This window comes from Rattus norvegicus, chromosome 3 (assembly GCF_021556685.1).
Source record: "Rattus norvegicus strain SHRSP/BbbUtx chromosome 3, alternate assembly SHRSP_T2T, whole genome shotgun sequence".
NCBI lineage: Eukaryota > Metazoa > Chordata > Mammalia > Rodentia > Muridae > Rattus > Rattus norvegicus.
Genome location: NC_141536.1, coordinates 63,883,137 through 63,905,104, shown reverse-complemented (window position 1 = coordinate 63,905,104; position 21,968 = coordinate 63,883,137). Strand labels below are relative to the sequence as shown.

The following is a 21,968-nucleotide window of genomic DNA, read 5'->3' as shown; positions in this document are numbered from 1 at the left end:
AACAAAGTTAAACTAAGAAATCTATGTCCCATTAGAGCAACAGAACAAAGCAGACAGCAACATATGGTAACGTAATTAGTAGGATTAGGGAATCCCATCCACACAGCCCATGCTGCAGGGCCACTGTAATGAGAAACCTGCCTTTTTGTGTGATGCCTTGGAAAATGTTCCTTGAAACAACAAAGGAAGAAAGAAAAGCCAACTCTCTGAAATGATTGAAGGACCCTTCAGCCACCTGCCAGCCACTTGTGTGATTAAAGTTCTCATTGTCTTGTTGCTTTGACTCAAGTCAAGAAAGCCATACCTTTGCTACTTTGGAGAAATGTAGTATTTTGAAAGACAGAATCTAGGAAGTGAGTGAAAATCATCACATTTCAAGTCCTTGGCAGAGTAAGGGAAAAGTAGTAATAAATGTTTAAAATGAGCTTCGTGTTTATTTTGAAATTCATAGTTTGTGGTTCTTACTGGTTGTTGGCCCAAACTTAGCAACAGTCTCCTTTCAAGATAGTCAAGTTTATTTTTAAAAATAAACTTTGAAAGATGTGTGTGTGTGTGTGTATGAGTGTGTATGAGTGTGTGTGTGTGTGTTGGGGTACATAAGTGTGTGTGTGTCTGTGTGTGTCTGTGTGTGCATGTGTATGAGTGTGTGTGTGAGTGTGTGGGGGGTGTGTATGTGTGCGTGCGTGCGTGTGTGTGTGTGTGTGTGTGTGTGTGTGTGTGAGTGTCACAATTTACTGGAAGGCTAACCAGCTTTGAGAATCCACCCATCTCTATTTCCCAATGCTGGGGTTATAGATACATACAACCATCCTTGACATTTACCTGCATGCTGGGATTTGAACTCAGGTCTTCATGCATGCAGAGCAAGTACTCTTAACCCACTGATCCATCTCTCCACCCCTCTGAAAACAGAAAGTATTTTTAAATGAAATATTAAGCAAGGAGTGGTGGTGTGTTCCTCTGATCTCAGCACTCCACTGGAGAGGCAGGGGGATCTCAACAATCAAGGCCAGCTTTGTCTACATAGTGAGTGCCAGGCCATCCATGGTTACATAGCGAGACCTCCTTCTTTAAAACCAAGATAAGGAGGAGAAAGACATGAGTAAGAAGAAGAAAAGGAAGAAAAGAAAGAGAAAGAGAAGGACAAAGGGGTAAAGGAAGAGGAAGATCTACTACCTTTCTATCTTGTTGTAAGAGGTTGTTTCACTTGTTGGATTTTGCACAAATCACTTTAGTTTAAGTCAAGGCCAAAGAATTAAAAAACTGAGTTTGTTCTTCCCAGCCAGCCACATGACAGAAAGAATCTTGTGTTTTCTGCCTGAAACTCCAGAGATTTGTTTGTGAGTCATTCTCTAAGCCATTGTAGGAACCATGGGAGCCCATGGTTCCAATGGAAGTGGTCTTTTCTGTGTTTACAATTCTGACAGTTTCTCTCATGGACCATAAGCAAATAGAAAGGCTTATTGAGTAGCAAGGTCATTCAGAGTCATTTCTTTTCTGTGGAGTTAAGTCTCCATATCTATAAAGTGAATCTTATCAACACATTTAACCAAGAAAAGTAAGTGAAGCCACCTTACTAATTGTAAACAATCAAACCAACATTAACCAGTGTAGTTTACTAGCTCTATTTACAAGAAGGACAATACTATCCTTTTTCACTGTTACAACCCCAAGTGCTTAATCATGCAACCTTCTAAAAGATCTGTGGAGCTCAACTGAATCAAGACCGGTGGAATTTGAAAAAGCAACAAGAACATAAATAAACACAGAGGAATTTGAAACAGAAACAAGGGAAGTGTGTTTGAAAGCCTCCCCATTATAGGAGAGAGATCTCAGGTTTCACAAGGAGAGAACTTAAAATAATTCAGTTAAAATTTATCTCAATTCAAGTTCTTCCTCCTAGTTATAGAGGGAAGTAAAACCAAGGAAAGGAGCTTGACAAATAGTTCAGCCCAAATAATAATAAACTATTTTTGAAAAGCATGTCCACGTTATGTATGAAATATGAAGAACACTTTAGAAGGCAGTCCAGTCAGCTGTCTGTGAGGAGAAGTAGAAGTGCTGGGGCCGTGTGCATTTGTGTAGTACTTTTCCAAGCTCAGGCAGGAAGGAGTACCGTACTGACAAGCCAGCTTCTGGTTGTTATCAACTTGTTTTTTGCACCTGGAGGAGAAAATGAAAATACCCTAGAACACAGCAGACACATTCCAGAGAATTTAATACCACATCACATAAATCTTTGTAAAAGAAAAAAACCTGGTATGCAATATTTTATAGCAACAGTTCACACAGTAAGTAGAGTAAATTATTCCGTTAGTGATTTGTGGCTGAAAATTTTTCCTGGAAGAAGTTTCAAATAAAATAAAACAAAAACAAGACAAAGACAAAAACGTGAACAAAAGCAAGCAAACAAACAAAAACAGATTACAATTTAGAATCATTTTCTAAGACCGAGTTTTCAAAGACAAAATACTCAGTTACAGTACTTATGTCATTACATGCTATATGTGTGTATACATCTCTGACTCATGACTTAGTTTGGTTCCGTTGACTGTCGTATAATAACACAAGGCAATCCCTCTTCTCTTCTGATCCATCTTCCCCTAATGCAGTTGCCTTTTACTATTCCCATCTCTTCTTTTCTTCTTGGTTGCTTGGTCCTGTAAGAGAATGAGATGTGAGAAACGTATAACTCAGGGTCAGAAGGACCTGTGTGTAGTCATCTGTTATCTCCCAGGCATATGGTGTTCCACAGTGGGTAAGGAGCTGGCCTAATGTGTGTATGTAGTAAAGAAGAGACACTACGTGTATTTCCTGTAATGTGTCATTGTCTGAAATAATGTTATTTGCATATTAATTGGTCTATTCATTGACTATGTCAACCACTTCAATACACAATATATTAAAAGAACTAAGCAATATTATTACCTATATCCTTACCATGTAATAAATGTGCATAATGTCAGAAACATTTGTATATATTTATTGAAAAATGAACTACAATTTTGGCCACAAAGCATATTTTTAAAACCACACCAGACAATCCTGTGCAAGCAGTATGGAGTGATTAAGACTATTTAGACTGTTATAACCAGCTATGGATCTAGATTAAACATTCCCTCACTTATACATATTTATGCAAAGATTATGCATACTATGCAAAGATCTGGTGATTATTAATATTTCCAACTCCTTAGCACTCACAAGCAGCTAATTCTTCCATGCCCCAGGGATCAGGCAAGTCCCTAAGTTCTACTTGTGGAGAACCAGATGCTCCTGGCTTTTCACCAATACCAAGGAGCACTCACACCATGAGAACCCTTATGTAGTTGGGCTGGAGCACAAAATTCAATTAAAATCATTTACTTTCTGAACCTTCTTACCAAGGCATGGCCTTTTGACACTGTGTGGCCACTGGACAGTAGTTGAGGGCCTCCGTTCTGTGGCCTCCCTCTTTCTGTTGCCCTCTACTTTAGTCACAACAAAAGAATATTAAAGGAAATGACAGCCTCTCGTTTTACTGCCACCAACCCAAACATTCCACTGCTTGGCAGAAACCAGCTTGGGCACCATCATGTGCTGATTTTTCTGTTATTTGCCCCCAAAAGCTTTTATTCCCTGACAGATTTTCAAATTTCTTGATATATATACATACATACATACATATATAGATAGATAGATAGATAGATATAGATAGATATCAATATAGGCATAGATAGATATAGATATAGATATATGTTCCAGGCTTCACCTTCCCCATCTTTTATACAAAAGTTGTAAGCCAGAACTCAGTGACGTTTTCCTTATTTTTGATGATTCCTTTTATTCTCTATGTGCATTGGTGTTTTGCTTGCAATGTATGTCAATGTGAGGGTATCAGATTGCCTGTGGCATTACAGACAGTTGTGAGCTGGATGTGGGGACTGGATATTGAACTCAGATCCTGCGGAAGAGCAACCAGTGCTTTTAACCTCTTGAGCCATCTCTCCAGTCTCTCAGTGATGTTTTCAAATTAAAGCTTCCCAGTGATGTCATCTCTGGAAAACAAGGGAAAGTTCATGTGCTGACCAAGCAAACATTCTGAGGTTTGGTTTCCTTTTTCCCTTTTCTTTTTTTTTTTTTTTTTTTTTTTTAGCCTTCAGGTCCTTCTGCTTTTGTAAATTAGCACCTGTTTCCCAAAACCACATGCTGAACACCTCCTACTGTTCTGATATTCTTGAGGACTCTGATATTACAGTAGTGTCACAGGCTCTTAGAAGTCACAACATTAATCCCCTACAGATTAGTTTATCATATTAATCGTCAGAAAAAGGGAGAAAATGCACTTATTAGCAGAGTAATCCAGTGGCATTTTGATCATAATTTGTTCTTCAGGCTTCATGTATCCTCCTTTATACATTTTTTTGTCTTTATATCACTAGATCAAATCTCTATTACCCACATAAAACAAGACAGTTAAATGAAACAGGGAAATGACTAAATCAATATTTGTGTAACAAAATGAATGTCAGAAAAAGATGCACAGTTGAATGACAAACTCTTTCTAAATGTATTTATTCACTTGTGGGGATTGTTTCACTGCGTTTGCTTACTGTTGAAGAGTAGGAAGTTCTCTCCACCACTCTCCAGTTATGGGGTTATTTGCAAAATAACTCCCATTATTTTTGATATCATTTTAATCGAAACAGCAGAAGAGGACATAGAAAGATTATAATAGCCAGAGAGCTGGCAGGCAACTGCTGTAAGAGTCTCTCTTATAAAACAAAGGCAGAGAGGAAGTGGAATTAGAAGAGCTGGGGAAGGAGTGGGAGTCAGTATAATCAAGACACACAGTATGGAATTCTCTAAGAATTAATAAATTACCATAAAGGAGATGTTCCCTCAGTCTAGTCTTTTTTATTCCATACTTCCTTTTACTAAAAATAGATACTTTTCATTTAGTAATCCAATTATAGTTTCCCCTCTTTCCTTCCAGTTCCTCATCACCTCCTCCTCCCTCCCCTCCAGACCCAGTTCTTTTCTGTCTCCTATATGAAAAGAACAGGCCTCTAAGAGATAAAAACAAAAAGATGACCAAATAAAAAATAAAAGCAAGAACCATCATATTGAAGTTGGACACGGCAACCTGATAGAACAAAAACAGCCCCAAGAGCAGGCAAGAGAAGCAGAGACCCATTCATTTTCACACTCAGGAGCCCCCCACCCAAAAAAAAATACCAAGCTGAAAGCTATAATATATGAAGAGAGGACCTGGTGCAGGTCTGTGCAAGCCCCGTGCTTGCTGCTCCAGTCTCTGGGTTCTTATGAGGCTTTCTTAGATGATTCAGAAGGCCGTGTTCTCTTGTGTCCTCCATCCTGTCTGACTCTTATATTTTTCCTCATCCTCCTCTTCCTAAGGGTTCCTTGAGCTCTGAGGGGGAGGGACTAATGGAGAATTCCCATTTTCTCTTTTGCTTATATTTTCCTATTATCCATTTTGCACTTGAACCTTGCTCTTAGATACAGATGAGAAGCATATGAAGTGGTGATGTATGTGGCTTATTTATGACTTAAGTCTATAATGCAATTCAATGAACTCTGAAATACACTTAAGTGGCTTTTTACAACAATATCCAAATAAATCAATCTTAGGGTTCTCTGAATTGTCTATTTTGTCTCATATTTGTGATTTGGGGTATTACTACAGTCATTGAATATGTTTTTAAATGGACTTGGAATATACCTTCACTTTAAATTGTCCCCATTGTAAACATTAATCACCATAAAAATCATAGATGTGAACATTTATACCTATTCTTATCCTATGAATAAAATCAACATAACTTGATCATGGCTAACCTAGAAATATCTTTCGTACAATATAGGAAACATTGGAAATTCAAAGTGAAATGATGGGAAAATTGTTTAAGCACAGGGATGAGTTTAGAATTCTGTTTTGGAGAACAGCTCCTTAACTCAGACCACTATAGGATGCTACAAATTCACATCATCCAGCAGTGAATACTCTGACTTAGCTTCCTGCTCTGTGGCATTCATTTCCTCATTTGTTTTTCTGTAGGAGAGACAAAATATAATCTGTAACTTTTACTGTTTTCTCCCTCCAGCACAAACAGCCAAGGATCCCAAAGTGAGTGGCAGGGGTGACAAGGAAAATTTGGGAGGAAGTGATGATGCTTTACCTAAGCACTGAAAAGGTCTAGAAAGCGGTTTCCTGACATGTGAAGGGCTGGCATAGGAAAGGAGATAAAGTCATGCTAGAGTCTTCAATGCAGAAGAAAAGAGATCTCGTAGGGGCACAGAGGCAGCCAGTCTAGCACAGAGATGCTAATCCATTGATGAGTTGAGACATGGGCAGAATTGCTAGAGAGTGTGTGAAAGCTGATCACTAGACCCTGACTTGCTAGAGAGTGTGTGAAAGCTGATCACTAGACCCTGACAACCAAAAGACCACATTCCAGCATTCCAGGTTCTCACAGTAGGTGAGTTCACACAGTAGGTGAGTTCACACAGTAGGTGAGGTTTACACAGATGCTTTGTGGATCTTTTTTAGCTATGGTAGCAGTGTCTACTTGGCTAACCCAAGCATTTCATAGCTCTTCCATCATTCAAGTCTCAAAAACAATGTAGTTCAAAACTGAATGAACCCTTTTGCAAATGGACTAAGACTTAAACAAAGACTTGGTGGAGGTTGAATTTGAATCTATGTTGGAGTGACTCAAAGCCTGTCTATTAGCTTTTATATCGTCTTATGAATGAGGTTTGGCAAATATAAAATTTGAAGGGCTTATGGGTCAGACAGTTCCCTTGCCTGTTCACCCGAACTAAAGCCACATTGTCTCCTTATGGAAACAGACAGAGGCTTTCAGTGTAGACTGTAAGTGCATGAAAAGGAAATTGAAAGTTCACCATCTCAGCTCCAGCCTCCTTCAAACTGCAAGAACGTCCCATTTCCCAAGCAAAACGTAAGCTTTAAACTGTAATTGGTTTGTTTTGAGAGTGAACAAAGGGATGGAAGAAACAACCTTCCACAAGGAAAATGTGCACCTTATGGTTTGATACCATTAACAACAGAGAGCAAAAGAAAGAAGCTTAGAAGTCAGGCTGCTCCTGTCCTCAGAGGATCACACAACGTCAGAGAGAGCTTCAGATTCCTCCTGTTTGCCTGGGGTGGGGGAGGGGTGCACTTATAAAAGTCCGTATTCAAGAAAAGGGGGAAAGGTGGCTATTGTTTCTCTTAGTGCCCCCCAGCGAGTCTCAAACCCTCTCAGAGGATGTCAGGAATGTTCTGGAAACAAAAAACCCAAAAGCATTTACAAGAAATACAACCTTAATGATGTTTTCAGTAGAGAGGAACTTGGGAAGAAAAATACTCCATAGCAGGTGGCAATAAACTCTAAAGGTTTATTGATTTAGCAAGGACAACATGGAGAGAAGAGAGAAAGATAAGAGGAGGAAGAGGAAGAGGAAAGCAGAGGACAGGATGGACACTGGGGAATAATATGCAATAATATCTTAATCAGCACATTATAAAATTTCAAATTAAAAACAATCTTATTTAAGATTTATAGTAAATTTCACATTTTATTATTTTCTCCCGTTCTTAATGTTCTCTTAATTTTTTTATGATTATTTAGTGTGTGTGCGTGTGTGTGTGTGTGTGTGTGTGTGTGTGTGTGTGTGTGTCCCACATACCAAGGTGTGTGGTAAAAGTGAGAGGACAATGCCTCTCCGGAAGTGAGAGACAATTGGTTCTCTCCCCCTGTCATGTAGGTTTCTACTAAGCTTATCCTTGGCAACAGGTGTTCTTACCTACTGACATATATAACCAGCCTCTTGCTTTAATGGTTTTCAATGGATTTTCCTTCATATTCATGAAACATTTCAATCTCATTAAAAACCAATGTAGAAGCAAAATTACCTATCCCCACTAAATTGTGCATTCATATACCATGAATAATTAAAATTAGCTAACGGCCAGAAATCTGAGTTAAAGTCATTCTGACAAACACCCACTGTCTTATAAAACCTCACTATACCCCCAGCTCCAGAGAAGAAATAAACTATCCTTTATTTTCATGGCTCCCAAAAGAGTAACATCCTAGGAAAAACTCATTCAAAATAGTTGTTGATATATACATACCAACAATTAATGAAAAGAAAGGCAACAAACTTGAAAAGGGCTGAGGGGTGGTATGTAGAAGGATTTGCTGAGAGGAAAGGGAAAGATGAAATGATGTAACACTAATTTAAAAGTTACAGTGATTTTTTAAAACTCCACAAAAAGCAGTCGTCGAATTAATAGGTGAGTCTATGGCTGAATTAATAAGACAGTATTTATTCTCTCACAGAGAAGAATAATAAAACACTCGGAATATATTAAACTGCAGTAAGACTGAGGACAGAGTCTAGAGGAATATGTACATGTTCAAAGCCCTGGGTTCATTCTCTAGCACCAAGAAAACAAAAAGAAACAACAGAAAACAGACTAACCCAGACAAACAAAATACATTATAGATACATTATAGATGGCTTAATTTTAAAGAGTTGAAAAAAGAGAAAGCAGAAGAGATTTACCATGTTTTATTATAAATTTAGCATTTCCTTTTCAATGATTAGATGGTGCTGAGGAGCCTACATTGGACGGCTCAGAAAATAAAGAGACATTTGTTTCTTTAAGTAGCTGTTAATGCACTGTTGGAGGAAAATCATTTCATATCTGATGTGGTGTTTTGAATCAAGACAACTGACATCGTTGTCTTCTTGAAGTAAACTCTGGTTTGATCTAGACACAGAAGCATGCTAAATGCGGTTATTAAAAGCTTCCGTAAACATTCCTCTTCCATTAATCCCCACTCACACTCGTCCCAAGCACATTTGGTATTTATTTTGTACTTTTAGAGTAATGTTCTCTACATTTGACCTTAGAATGTAAATCATACCATAGGCCAGGAGGAGTTAAGCTTTTGGCAGTATCAAAGTGAGAACATTCACATAGTAGCAGATTCCTAGGTTTGAGTAGTTTAAAAGAAAAATCGCGGTAGAGTAAGTGCTATTCTTTGCTGCAAGTGGTACACAATGATGATCTGCACTCGGTTTCACAGTTCAGTCAAGGAGGCTTCCATGAGGACCGCACTGCTGAGAGGGTGGGAGCTGAGACGGAAGAGGATGCTGGAGGCAGAACTTTGGAGTACCATTGGATATTCAGAAGAGTCAACCGTCCAGTCACTTCCAAGAAGCCCTCTTGCTACAGATGGGGAATTAATGGTTCCACTTTTCTTCTCTTTCACTTGCGCTTTCTTCTTCTTCCGGGAATGCCGATCCATTCTGGCCTTTCAGGTGCTTAACTCCTGAAATTATAAAAAAAAAATTGTGCAAAATTCAAATGAATTTTATTCCTGGCAGATCTACTGCTTTGCTGAAAGAGTTAATAAAAATGTGGAGTGGAAAACTTTTCTGTGTGTGTGTGTGTGTGTGTGTGTGTGTGTGTGTGTGTGTGCGCGCGCGCGTGCGTGTGTTTCTCCAAGAATCTCAACAATGTATCCTACATAAAACCTTTCATTCACTGAGCAGTAAAAGCACACCCAGACAAATTTCCGTTAGAGATAGGATGTCTTTTATAACTGCATCTTCTCCTTCAAGGATTGCATCATAGTCTATTAAACCCTGTTAATTAAAGATCTACTCTCTGGATCTTATTAACATTCTGATGTATCATTCAGTGAAAATATTGCTTTTGCTCTCACTGAACTCAATTACAAGGAAGGCCTTACAAAGTCATAATACCACAGGGATGTCTGCCATTTTTGTAATGTGTAAACAAAGAAAGTAACAGTCGCAATATTCTTTGCCCTTTTTTTTTCAACCATAACATACCCTCTGGATCATGGAACCCTTTTGTTCAAAATTCTTCAGTAAGTGGGCCCGCGGAGTGGAAGAGCCTATACGTAGAGCTTTGCTTATACCCTCTGCTCAGATGATCTGGGCTCTCCCTACCTGGGGGACCTTGTTTCTCACAGGATTTTCTTTCTACCTTTCCTAGTAATTTCTGCTCTAACTATCCCCTGACCACTCCTGGCTCACATAAGCTTCTAAGCGTTTCCCCTCTTGTTGTCAAAGCCAAAAACAAGTCTCCTTCTCCTCACACTCTCTCTTCCATTCACCCATCCTGATGTCAGCTCTTCTCTCCTGAAGGAGAGCACAACTCCCTGATTGGAGCCAGGAAGTTGTCTCTCAGATCCACCTGCTACACTTAACCCTTTCTGCATCAATAACCTTATAGAACTTTGTTATATCTGTCTCATTAGACAAAACTCATTGATGGCAGAGACTATGTAATTCACATTGGAATACCAGGCTGGATGCTGACCCGAGAGTATGTGTTCATTAACAATTAATCTAACCGATTGACTGAATTAATTAATTAATTAATTTAGTATATGCCCTGCCAATTTCTCAATAATTTATCTTCTGATTTCTTTTTTTAATTACAAAGCAAGATCACTACTTCATCCACATTTGATAGGCAAAATTGTCTTCAAGTTCTGCTGACTATAATCTGTTCAGACAAGCTGATATCTGCATATGTGACAGTCTTTATACATTTTTACATTTTTGACAATTGTTTTATGTAATTTTTTAAGAATCGTGAAAAATATTCAAGCTAAAACTGAAAATTAAAAGCAAGATATCGCTCATGTTTTGTGTAAAACCAAGACTCAAGAGAATTCATATGCACTGCTGCCATCAGACTCAGTGCACAATTTGACAAGAAATGATATCTGGACTTGGCGTGTTATCTTGCAAAAATATATGACCAGGGGTAATGACATTTTAATATGCATATACAGAACACTCACTATTCCTATTAGCACAGGACTATAGAGAAAAATTATTATTTGGAATTGAAAATTACCTCATTACAATAAATTACATGGGAAAGAGGACTAAGTGCTGAGGAGAAAGGAAGGGAATTCATTGCATCCAACCAGACACTCACTGGAGTTTTGCATGCATAGCTTACTAAGTCTCAGAAGTCTGTGATGGAAATACCTGGTGGGGCAGTGACATTTTGAGAACACAAGTGATCCACTCTGAGCTGTAAGGGTGCGTGGTTCTCAGGGCAGTTCTAACACACCCTTCTGTGTGTGTTGGGTATATAAACCACAGATTCCATTGTCAAGGAATCTCAGCTGAATTTTAACTTTTCTAAGATTCTGAGACATGCTTTCTAGCCATTCACTTCGATGTGTCATAGGTTTACAGCACTGATAGTGAACCTGGTGCAGAGGCTCTTAAGGCCCCTTAAAATTGCTGGGTGTCCAGTGTCATGCTACTGTCACCCGGCACTCAGTTTCCTGAGCAGAGGTTGACTGTCCCTCCCCAAGTTTGGTAAAGTACCACTGACCCAAACACATGTTCTGTTCATCTACAAGGTAATGAAACTGAGCTTGAGAATTTAAATACATAGTAATGATCTAATTGACATTAATATGGGCAAGTGGGAAAACTCTAGAAAACAAGATGTCAGCATACTTAACTGTTAGCCAGTCAGGCCCACAGCTGAGTACAGGTCTGTCTGCTTATCCTGACTTGAATTGTATTTGTTTTTTATAATAATGATGAGCATAAATGTATATGAGACGTACTCTTCCTGAAATAAAACCACTTTAAAATGAAATGTTCCCCGGGGAAAAGCTTTGAGGAGGCAGAACTGGATACATGTCAGCACAGAGAGGTCCTGTAGAACACCTTCCACCTTTTGTTGTTATTGTTTTTATACAGCTTGCCATCATGCCTTTTTTCAGTTGAAATGTATAGTTTATTAGCTTCTGTCTGGAAACCTCTTTGAATCACTCTTCTCCAGTTACCCATCAGCAGGATTCATTTGGTTATAGGTCCAGTGATATTGAAACTAAAGTGTGGAGTCTGCTGGTGTATATCTTATATGCCTTTCTCCACACAGCTTTCATGCATGATTTGTGTCTCAATAACCTTTAAATACTCATTCAACATTTGTGCAACCCCATAGATAGAGCATAAACTATTCAGGAGGCATTGATGCTGAGAGGTACGTGAGAACTGCCTTTCCCTGTACACGGCCTATGATGGATCACATTTTAGTTAGAAGCCAGGACAAGTGTAGACTCAGTCGGAGTGCGCACAGGCAGGAGACAAAGGCGCCTCAGAAAGCACAATGGAGGTGCCTGTCCCACAGTAACATGATCACACAGAAAGGGGATCATACATAAGACAAGGCTCTATAGCATGCATCTGTGAACTTAAGAAGAAAGTAGAGTTGAAGGCAAGCAAGGTAGACTGAGTCAAAACAGAACCAATGCCACGGACAGTGCTTGTGCGTGATATCCCTCTTACCTCTGTGAAGCAGGTTGTTTGATAGGCAGAGACAGGAGAACCGACCCAGTTTATACTCGACTTGGTCTAAATAGTGAATTCTAGGCTAGCTAAGGACATATAGTATGACGATGTCTCAAAAAAAAATAGTATAGGGCTCCTTTGACTGACTGTAGTTCGATGACCAGTTTTCACATGACACTGTAGGACTATAGGGATATTTGTTGCCAGGAGAAGAGAATGTGGCTTAATAGGGATGTTCCCAATGACAGAGTCAGTAGTTTAGAAAAGAGACTTGGTCTGCTGCCTGCAGACTGCATATATCAGAAGAATTCTTCTATAGGAACTATACATGAGAATGGAAAGTTCAGGATCCAGAAAAATCAAGAGAAAATAACAAAGACTCTGAATTTCTAGAATATTGGAGGAAAGTCAAAGCAAGTCTGTATAGCAGTTATTGGTAGACAGAGGGTCATGGGCTCACAAAGAGGTAAGAAGTGGGTTATGTTCAATACAGGGAAGTTGGACCCCAAATCTCTTGTTCATTTAGCAAAATCTATCAGTGATTTTTGTTTGTTTTGATTTTAATTTTTGAGCAAGGGTCTTACACTGAATACAGTCTGGTCTGGAACTTATTATGTAGCCCAAGTTACATTTGAAGTTATGGAAATATTCTTCCTTGGCTTCCTGAATAATGCTGGGATTGTGGGCTTGAACTATCATGCTCAGCTCAAATGCACATTATAAAAATAAATTCATAAGTGCATTGGGTAAATATAAAATTAGAGTTTGTTTGTTTTGAGCTGTTTGTTTGTTTGTTTGTTTGGTTGGTTGGTTGGTTATTTTTTGTTGTTTCTGTTGTGGTTATTGTTTGGTTTGGTTTCTTTCGTATGGTTTTGTTTTTGTAAAAGCACATTCTTTTAGGTCTTAGCAATCATTCTACACTCCTCTAGGGAATCTGTAAGTATATTTTGGAGCACACATTATCCATTTAAAAGTCTAACTTTTTTAATTGTATTTATACCTTTTCAAGGAAAAAGCCCCATAATTTTCAACAGATCTTGACAAGGTCTCTGATCTCCAAATAATTATAAGTAGAAGTACCAACCAATCAGATCCCTCCAGTTTAAAGAAGAAGTGACGTTTCCTAGTTAGTTTCACCAAGAAAACATTGGATGAACTAAGGCACAAACTTTAGTCCTTTGCACCTACTGGAGCGGTCACTTTGCCTGAGTTACAAGAGTGTTATTCCACTATCAGTGAATTTTTACTAAGTTAGAACCATGAGAAAAACACAGTGATTCAAGTTCAAGGGGCTATTTTCATCCTCAAAGACCTGTGTAAAGCAGATTTCAATGTAACCTTTTCCATAATCTTGGTTTTAGTGGAATCTGTTGTCAAAAAAAATGTTGAATTTAACCTAACTTGTAGACACTCTTTAAATATAACCACTTTACAAATACCGATCAAGTTATAAGAATAGAGGGATCTTTCTGTTGTATCCAAACCTCTGGACCGGACTCTAGACATAAAAAATGTGCTCATTTAGTCTTCAGAGACAGAACTAAGCAGTTTGATTTAAATATAATAAGCCCCATCTGGGAACTATACAAAAGTAGAGATCAGATAGGATGTGGGCTTAGGGGTGATGATTTAATTTAGTAGAAAAGTGTTACAGATGAGTACAGTATGTGATGCTGATGGGTAACACTGCGCTCCAGAGTGCGGGATAGCAATTTAGACAGCTGTGTATAGAGCAATCAGCTGGTTAGTGGCAAGCCTGGTGTTTGTGCAAACACTGTTTGCATAACAGGTGCCACTACAGTGCTGGATGAAGGTAATGGGATTATGTATGGTCCAAGTATAGGAAGAAAAGTTATGGGAGACTCTGTATGTTTTGCTCACTTATTTCTGCAAGCCTAAAACTACTCTAAAATTAGTTTAGTGTGCTCTCTTGCTCAATTATGTTCATAGCAGCTTTATTCATAATAGCAAGAAACTGGAAACAACCTAGATGCCCCTCAACTGAAGAATGGATAAAGAAAATGCAGTACATCCACACAATGGAATACTATTCCGATATTAAAAACAAAGACATTATGAGTTTTGCAGACAAATGGCTGGAACTTGAGAATATCATCATGAATGAGGTAACCCAGTCCTAAAAGGACATACAGGGTATGTACTCATTTATAAATGGATATTAGCCATAAAATACAGGATATCCATAGCTAAAGAAGAAAGAAGGCACAAGTGAGGATGCTTGAATCTCATGTAGAAAGGGGAATAAAATAATCATAAGAGGCAGATGGAAGGAGGGAAGTGGAAGGGAAAGGAAATGGTGAGGGGGATGGGGGTGCAGGATCAGGTGTGAGGAATGACAGGAGAGATGGTTAGATGGCCATGAAAATGAATGGAAAACTACAACTGACAGAGATGAGGCGGGAAGGGGCATCTCCAGGAGGAGACAGAGAACTGGGATAAGGGAGACACCCTAAAATCAATGGTGGTGATCTTAGCTGTGACTCACAACATTGGGGATATGGAACATGAAAAAGCCACCTCCTGTAGCCAGACAGGAAACCCAGTGGAGCAATAGAGAGACCAACCCACCCAAAAAACTTTCAACCTCAAATTTATCCTGTCTACAAGAAATGCAGGGTAGAGCAATAGAGCAGAAACTAAGGAAATGGCCAACCAATAACCTGCCCCACTTGAGACCAGTTCCATCGGCAAGCACCAACCCCTGACATTATTAATGATACTCCATGCACAGACAGGAGCATGTTGTCCTCTGTGAAGACAGCAGGGACTGGACCTAAGCCACCCACACACACATAGCAGATGTGTAGTTTGGTCTTCATGTGGGTCTCAAACAACTAGAGCGGGGGGCTATCCCAAAGGCTGTTGTCTGTCTGTGGGATATGTTCTTCTAGGTGGGCTTTCTCGCCTGGCCTCAGTGGGAGAGGAAGAACCTAGCCTAACAGAGATTTGAAGTGTCAGGGTGGGGAGTTACCCAGAGGGCCCCTCCCAATCCGAGGAGAAAGGGAGGGGGAGGGGGAAGGGAAGGATTGTGGGAGGGAGTGACCAAGAGGGAGCAGTGAATGTAAAGTGAATGAGTAAAAAAGTAAATAAAGCTTTAAAAAAAAAAAGAATAAGGGTTGGGGATTTAGCTCAGTGGTAGAGTGCTTGCCTAGCAAGCGCAAGGCCCTGGGTTCGGTCCCCAGCTCCAAAAAAAAGAAAGAAAAAAAAAAAAGAATAGTGTGCTGTGAGGCAGAGCTTTGAATGTCTATAATCTGGGTAACTCGGAGTTTCCTTGTGTGCACAGGCTTCAGCTTGGGATGAAGGTTTCTCAATATGAGGCCATTCATTCCTGACTCAGTCTTTTAAATTTCACCATATCTTCCATCATTTTATAATTCAGTCTTGGCAAGCAGTGTGTTTCTAGGAATGTATTCTCCTCTACTTGATCATGCAATCTATTGACATAACTCTTCTATTGTTTTATCTGGTGTATTTTGACAGTACCATTGGTAATCTCTCTCTCTCTGTCTTTCTGTTTATGGTTTTATCTGCATGAGTCCTATTGTTTTTAATCCGGAAATATAGAGATTTGTTGATTTATCATCTCAACACTTTATTCTGCGGATCTTGACTGCTCTGTCTTGATTGCACTTGTTTCTGCTTTGATCTTTATTATTTCCTTTGTTTTGTTTGCTTTGGATTTAGTTTGATTTTTATTTTTCTAGTTGTTTGAGGTGCGAAGTTGGGTAGATCTATTTGAACTCTCCTTTTTCTTAATGTAGGCTTTTATGCCTATAAACTTCCCTTTTATAATTATACTTCTGTATTCCAACAGTTCAGCAGCATGTATGTTTGCAGTTTTATTTTCTTCAACACACAATTAGATTGAGCTTTAATTTCCACTTGTATCTCTAGATTGTTCAAAAGTAATTTAATTTCCATGCGTTTGTTAATTTTCCAAAGTTTCTCCGATTATTATTTTTGTTTTCTATTATTGTAGTATGAAAAAGATGATTAGTGTTGATGGAAACTCTTGCTGAATTCTCACTTTGAGGATTAGAGTCATACTTACCAGAAACTTGAAGAATCTTCATAATTAGGTTCTGTCTCCTGACACATCTCCCCACCTCCATAAACTTGGTGTGACATTCTGACTTTTCACACATAGACCTTCTCCAGTCTCAGGGCCATGCTCCCCTGTCCTCCCCTCTGAATTCGCTTTCCTCTTAGGGACCAATAAGGTGTGTTCCTTCACCTCACTGAAGTTTGGAGGTCATCATTTCATAGTGACCTCCCTAACATCTCACCTAAAACATGTTTTGCTCTTTGGGAGTCTTTCCAATCACCACAGCCAACAGAGGAATGGTCTGCAGGAGGCAAGAAGGTAGTTTGGTTCAACACAACTCAGTAGCCGGTGTTGGTTCAGACATTGAGAGTCAGACCCCCAGTAGTTTATTTTCAGCATATTTAAGAACAGAACAATTTAGTAAGAGAAAAAAAAGTCCTGGTTATAACTCAGTCCTTCATGTACAACACAGCTTAAGGCAAGACTACATCAAAACTCTTCGTAAAGTACAAGTGACATCTACCATAAAGACAGGTTCTGTAGATTGTCGAAGACAAGCTCCAGAAGGGGAAGGATCCAGTGTGGTCTCAGCAAAGGTCACTCGGTTATTAACCACATTCGATTCCAGCTTTCTCAGCAGAAAACAGGTTATACACTTCTTTCTCTCTTTGAAGAGACAACCCTGTGTATTTAATATGACTGGTTCCCCTAGTGCTTAGCTGTGCCCACAAGGACCTGCATACCTCCTACACTGCCGGTTTCTGAATATCATATTTGCTTGGTTGTGGACCTGTGGAACACATTCCCTCCTCAGGATGCTACCATGATGGAACCAGAATCAATGCCTGCTGATTCACCAGCTCACCCATAGAGTCTAGACAGAGGACTGAAGCCCATTCATACCCTAGGTGTTTTAACTAATGACTGGCTTTAACTTTACTTTCATTGAAACTCGTACTCTAAGTATGGATAGATTTAAATGTAGTTCCCACCCTCCCCCCATGGGCAAACTTCTTTCTAATCAATTCAATCTTGCACAGCTAATTATTTTTAGCATATAGAAAATGATGGATAGTTTGGCCTGTATTTAGCTTATTCTTCTTAGGCTGCTGCATGATCTTACCCCACCAATCCAGACATTATCTGGACTTCTACTTAGTGACAGGGAACCTTTCAAAAGGAAGAGAGAGGGAGAGAGAGAGAGAGAGAGAGAAAGAGAGAGAGAGAGAGAGAGAGAGAGAGAGAGAGAGAGAGAGAGAGAGAATGCTTTCTCTGTGTTTATTATTGCTTTGATCACTGAACACAATTAATCTCATTGAATCTATGGCTTTTTCCAGGCAAGTGATGTAAATGTATCTAAGTGTTCTGGTCACCTCCATAATTCTTCCACTACTTAAAACTCTTTCATTGGAAAAATGAACCCTGATGCATTCGTCTCAATATCTTCCCAGTTCTCTCTGTATCCTAAGGCTATTTTCTTTCGCTCTCTGTGGCTACCTCAGCTCAATGGATCTCTCATTCCCAAGCCTGCTGACCCCCGGGGGAACTTCTGAATGAGCAGATTGTTCTGCTTTCTGTCCTCTGTTTGACCTGTGCATACACAGGTCAGGCAGCTGCTTGGCTGACCTGTCTCTCCTGCCAGATTTACAGCTGTTTCCAGGCAGGCTTGCTCTCTGGCTGTTCCTCTCAGTAACAGAACTTCACTGTTCTCACCACAGGGCTCCCTGACCTGTTCCCCTCTGCGGTTTGCTGCCCTTCATCTGTCTGTCCCATACATAAAATCACCCTCCCCTTCCTTTTAGACAGATCTTTGACCAACTCCTATGAGCAGTACCTTTGTTTTTTTTTTCTTTTGTACGATGTAACTGTATGTGATACAGAGAAGCATTTGTTGTTCAAGTTTTATAAGGAATATAAGGAATCAATTTACATTGATCATATGAAGTAAAAATTGATATAGTCTCTTCTTAAAAGATACTTTTCTGTTATTTAACGGTAGTCACTAGAAAGGGAATGTTCTCTTGTTTCATTTACATGCTCTTCCAATACTAGTATCATTTATTCGGGATTGATTTATTTTATCATTCATCCATTCATTTACATTTTTGACACAGGGTCTCCTGTAGCCCAGGCTGGCCTTCAACTCACTATGTAGATAATGATGACCTGAACTCTTGATCCTTGCTCTACCTCTCAAGTGCTGGGTGAAAGGTATAAACCGACATTCTCAGCAGGGGATTTCTTAATAACAAAATTAGAACCATTCCCCAACCACACAAAAATTATACTATTAAATTTGTGATTTTAAGATATAAATTTTTGAATTGCTAAGTATTTCTGTGTTACTTTCACAATAGACATGCTGCACTGTTGATAAAAGTTTATCATTACCAAAGGAAGGTGTTTTAGAAAAATCTCAGACTGTTTCAAGAATATTGGCACTTTTTTCAAAGCCCAGGCAGAAACTCATTGAAACCCCAGTTGGAAGAAGAGTCCTCCTCAAACAAGCTTGTCAGTTATCATGCCCAGTGATCCTGGTCATTGTGAATCATCCCTCAGACTTAACTGTGCTTCTAATCTATGTGCCTTAATTTGGAAATTGATTCTTATTTTTCTGTGCTATGGATGATGACCTTGAACTTTGATCTTCTCCTGCTCCTACCTCCCAAGTACTGCAGTTTAAAGATGGCCACCATACCATATGGAGCTGTGAGGAATTTGGGGATGTAATGAAGTCACTAGAATGTTTACTAAACTCGAACAAACTCAATCCCCAGTGGCTCACCAACAGGTGAATTAACATCCCCTGCCTGACTGAATGAGACGTCCACAGGGTGAGTCATTGTCTTTCCCCTTGAAGCAGTTCGCCATGACACACTATTTAAATAATAGGTCAATGAAGATGTCAATTGTTTTTGATCTAAGGAAATAACCAAGGACTAGTAACACAGGTAAAACTGACAAGCAAAGACAAGAGAGAGAGGCAGGCCTTGATGCTGTTTGCTGAGGCCCAGCTGCCTCCTTTTTCTCCAGCAATTTCACTTTGGCCTAAACTAATTTTGTTAGGCGTTTGACTTGTGAAATCCAAAGCATCCAGACGAATCCTTTTTCCCTTAGTTTCTATCTTCATTGGAGTCTGTTTTTGAGGTGGAAGGGGACAAGGAAAGATAACTCGTGTGTGTGTGTGTGTGTGTGTGTGTGTGTGTGTGTGTGTGTGTATGTGTGTGTGTGTGTGTGTGTGTGTGTGTGTGTGTGTGTGTGTCTATGTCTATGAGGAAGGTCACAGGACAACTCCTGCTGCCATACCTGAGGAGGCACTTACCTTGACCTTGAGACAAGTCTCTCATTTGACCTGGAGATCTCTTACTTTGTTTTTGCTGCCTTGCCTCCAAACCCCAGACATCCCCATGTTGGCACCTCTCTAGCACTGGGATGATAATCACTTGCCATCATAACCAACCTTTGTTTTTTTACCTGAGTTCAGGTCCTCATTTTTATGGAGCAAATTGTTTACCAGCTAAAATATCCCTCCAGCCTATGAAATATTTTGTGTTTCTTTTTCTTTATCTCCAGCTTTGAATAAAACTTTATGATGAGATTAAAAAAAACAAAGAAAGAAATTGCTGCATTATATCTCAGAAATACCCAGCAAGTCACATCTAAACCTTTACATTGTGACCAAAAGTACAGTATCAGCTTGGGCAAAAGGAATGATGGTTTTGGCATTGTTGAAACTTATGTGATATTGGAATGAATTCTGAATAAATGACTCTATGTTATACATCATTTATTGCACATTTTTCACTTTTTTGCCAATGGCTTCTTGATGTTTATTTTCTACTATGGACATTGTGTTAAACAAAAAAACAAATTTGAGCGATTTTCTTATTTAAATAAAAGTAGGTCATAGAGACAACTTCCAACATCAATAACTCATGGCCCAATAGCTGATGAACAGTGTACAATGTGGTGGTGATCCAGTAAGTATCGTGAAGGGAATGAGGGCCTTGGGGGTAAGGAAAGTGATGGCTAACTATTGGACATTGCCAAAGACCAACTGTGAGCAATTATCAAAGCTGCTCCTCTTACCTGAGAAGTTACCAAAGAAATCAATAGAGAATGGTAATGTTCATATGGCATTTAAAACAAATAAGAAAGTTGGAAAAACTCAAAAAAATTGAATATCCATTCATGGAATGACTGAATGTTTACAAAATATTGTTTTGGATTCTTGTCCTTCCTTTTTGTCTATGGAACAAATGCTTTCTATCAGATTGTGACATGCCATAAATAGTTGACTGTTTATGACAACCGGTGAGGAACCTCTCAGTATCTGGATGAAGGAAAATCTACAATGCCAAACTTGTACCCGTGTGTGGGGTGGGTGGGTAGGCACATCATGATCATTGTTATTGATCTGATCTGTCACAGTTTTCTGAGTCCTCTTGAAAGCGCCTGAGAAGGATGCTTAGCAGGTTAATATGATGTCACTGCAACACCAGCATCTGACACTGGAGAGCAGAAAGAGCCCAGTTCTCCAAAATAATGCCTGACCCACTGTCATAGAATCAACACTTCAAAAGGTGAATGAATTGGGTTAAGAACTTTTGCCTTATATACCATACTAAACTGATCTCTACAACCAATGAACAATTTTTTCAAGCAGGAGAACAACTCTTTTTCTCTTCTATTTTAAAAATTAACTTTACATCCCTAACTTTGCCTGCTAATCCCCTTAGTTCCCCCTTACACAGTCCCTCCCCCATCTATCCCCTTCTCCTGTGAGAGAATGGAGCTTCCCCCTGCCGCCCCCCCCCCCCCAGGTATCTTCTCTACCTTGGTAGATCAAGCACAACTATTGGAAAGTAAAGTACTTTCCCAGCAGAATGCTGAATGTGCTTTCTAACAATCCCTCCAGTCCGGACTCATGAATTTTCATGATATAGGAATAAATACATTTATTCCTCATTGGCATAAGCATGTCAATTGTAATGGTCCTATTTTGATTGATAAAAATATGTTTGAACCTAGTTTTTTAATTTAATGCTGTTTTTTATTTTTTACTTCTTCACTTTATATTCCACCCACTGCCCCTCTCCCAGTTGGTCACCCATCTCACAATCCTTCCCTTCTTCTCTGAGTGGGTGGGGCTGCCTGGGTTTCCCCCTACCCTGGCACTTTAGTGATTTAAAATTATGGTCTGAAACTGAAAATTTTTGCAACAACCCAGTACAATGAGGTCTCACATGCATAGAAGATAGAGTACAAGACCTAGCACTGAAAACTGAAGCCACATACTGTGATACATAACACATATACTATGTTTTCTGGCAGATACCTTACCTGTGGATGAGTTTGCTTATAAAATAAGCACACATACTGACAATAAAAACATGCTATAGTACTTTATTTAAGAGGTGGATATTTTATTTTGGTAATTTTCCATTTAACACTTATAATCTCCACTGACTCCTGACAAATTAAACCTTGGAACTTTGTTTATTGAGACAGTGTGACCTGTACCCTA

General features: G+C 39.2%; 1 protein-coding gene across 2 annotated transcripts in view; it reads right to left on the bottom strand.

Annotated features, from left to right (window-relative positions):
• Positions 1-1,609: 1,609 nt before the first annotated feature.
• The window catches only part of Ppp1r1c (protein phosphatase 1, regulatory (inhibitor) subunit 1C), a 109,211-nt gene continuing 88,852 nt past the window's right edge, over positions 1,610-21,968 (bottom strand). The window contains exon 5 of one of the 2 annotated variants that reach the window (XM_087653834.1): positions 1,610-2,660. In XM_087653834.1, the coding sequence (XP_087509960.1) occupies positions 2,623-2,660 (38 nt within the window). In that variant the 3' untranslated portion in view covers positions 1,610-2,622. 2 annotated transcript variants of the gene reach the window in all.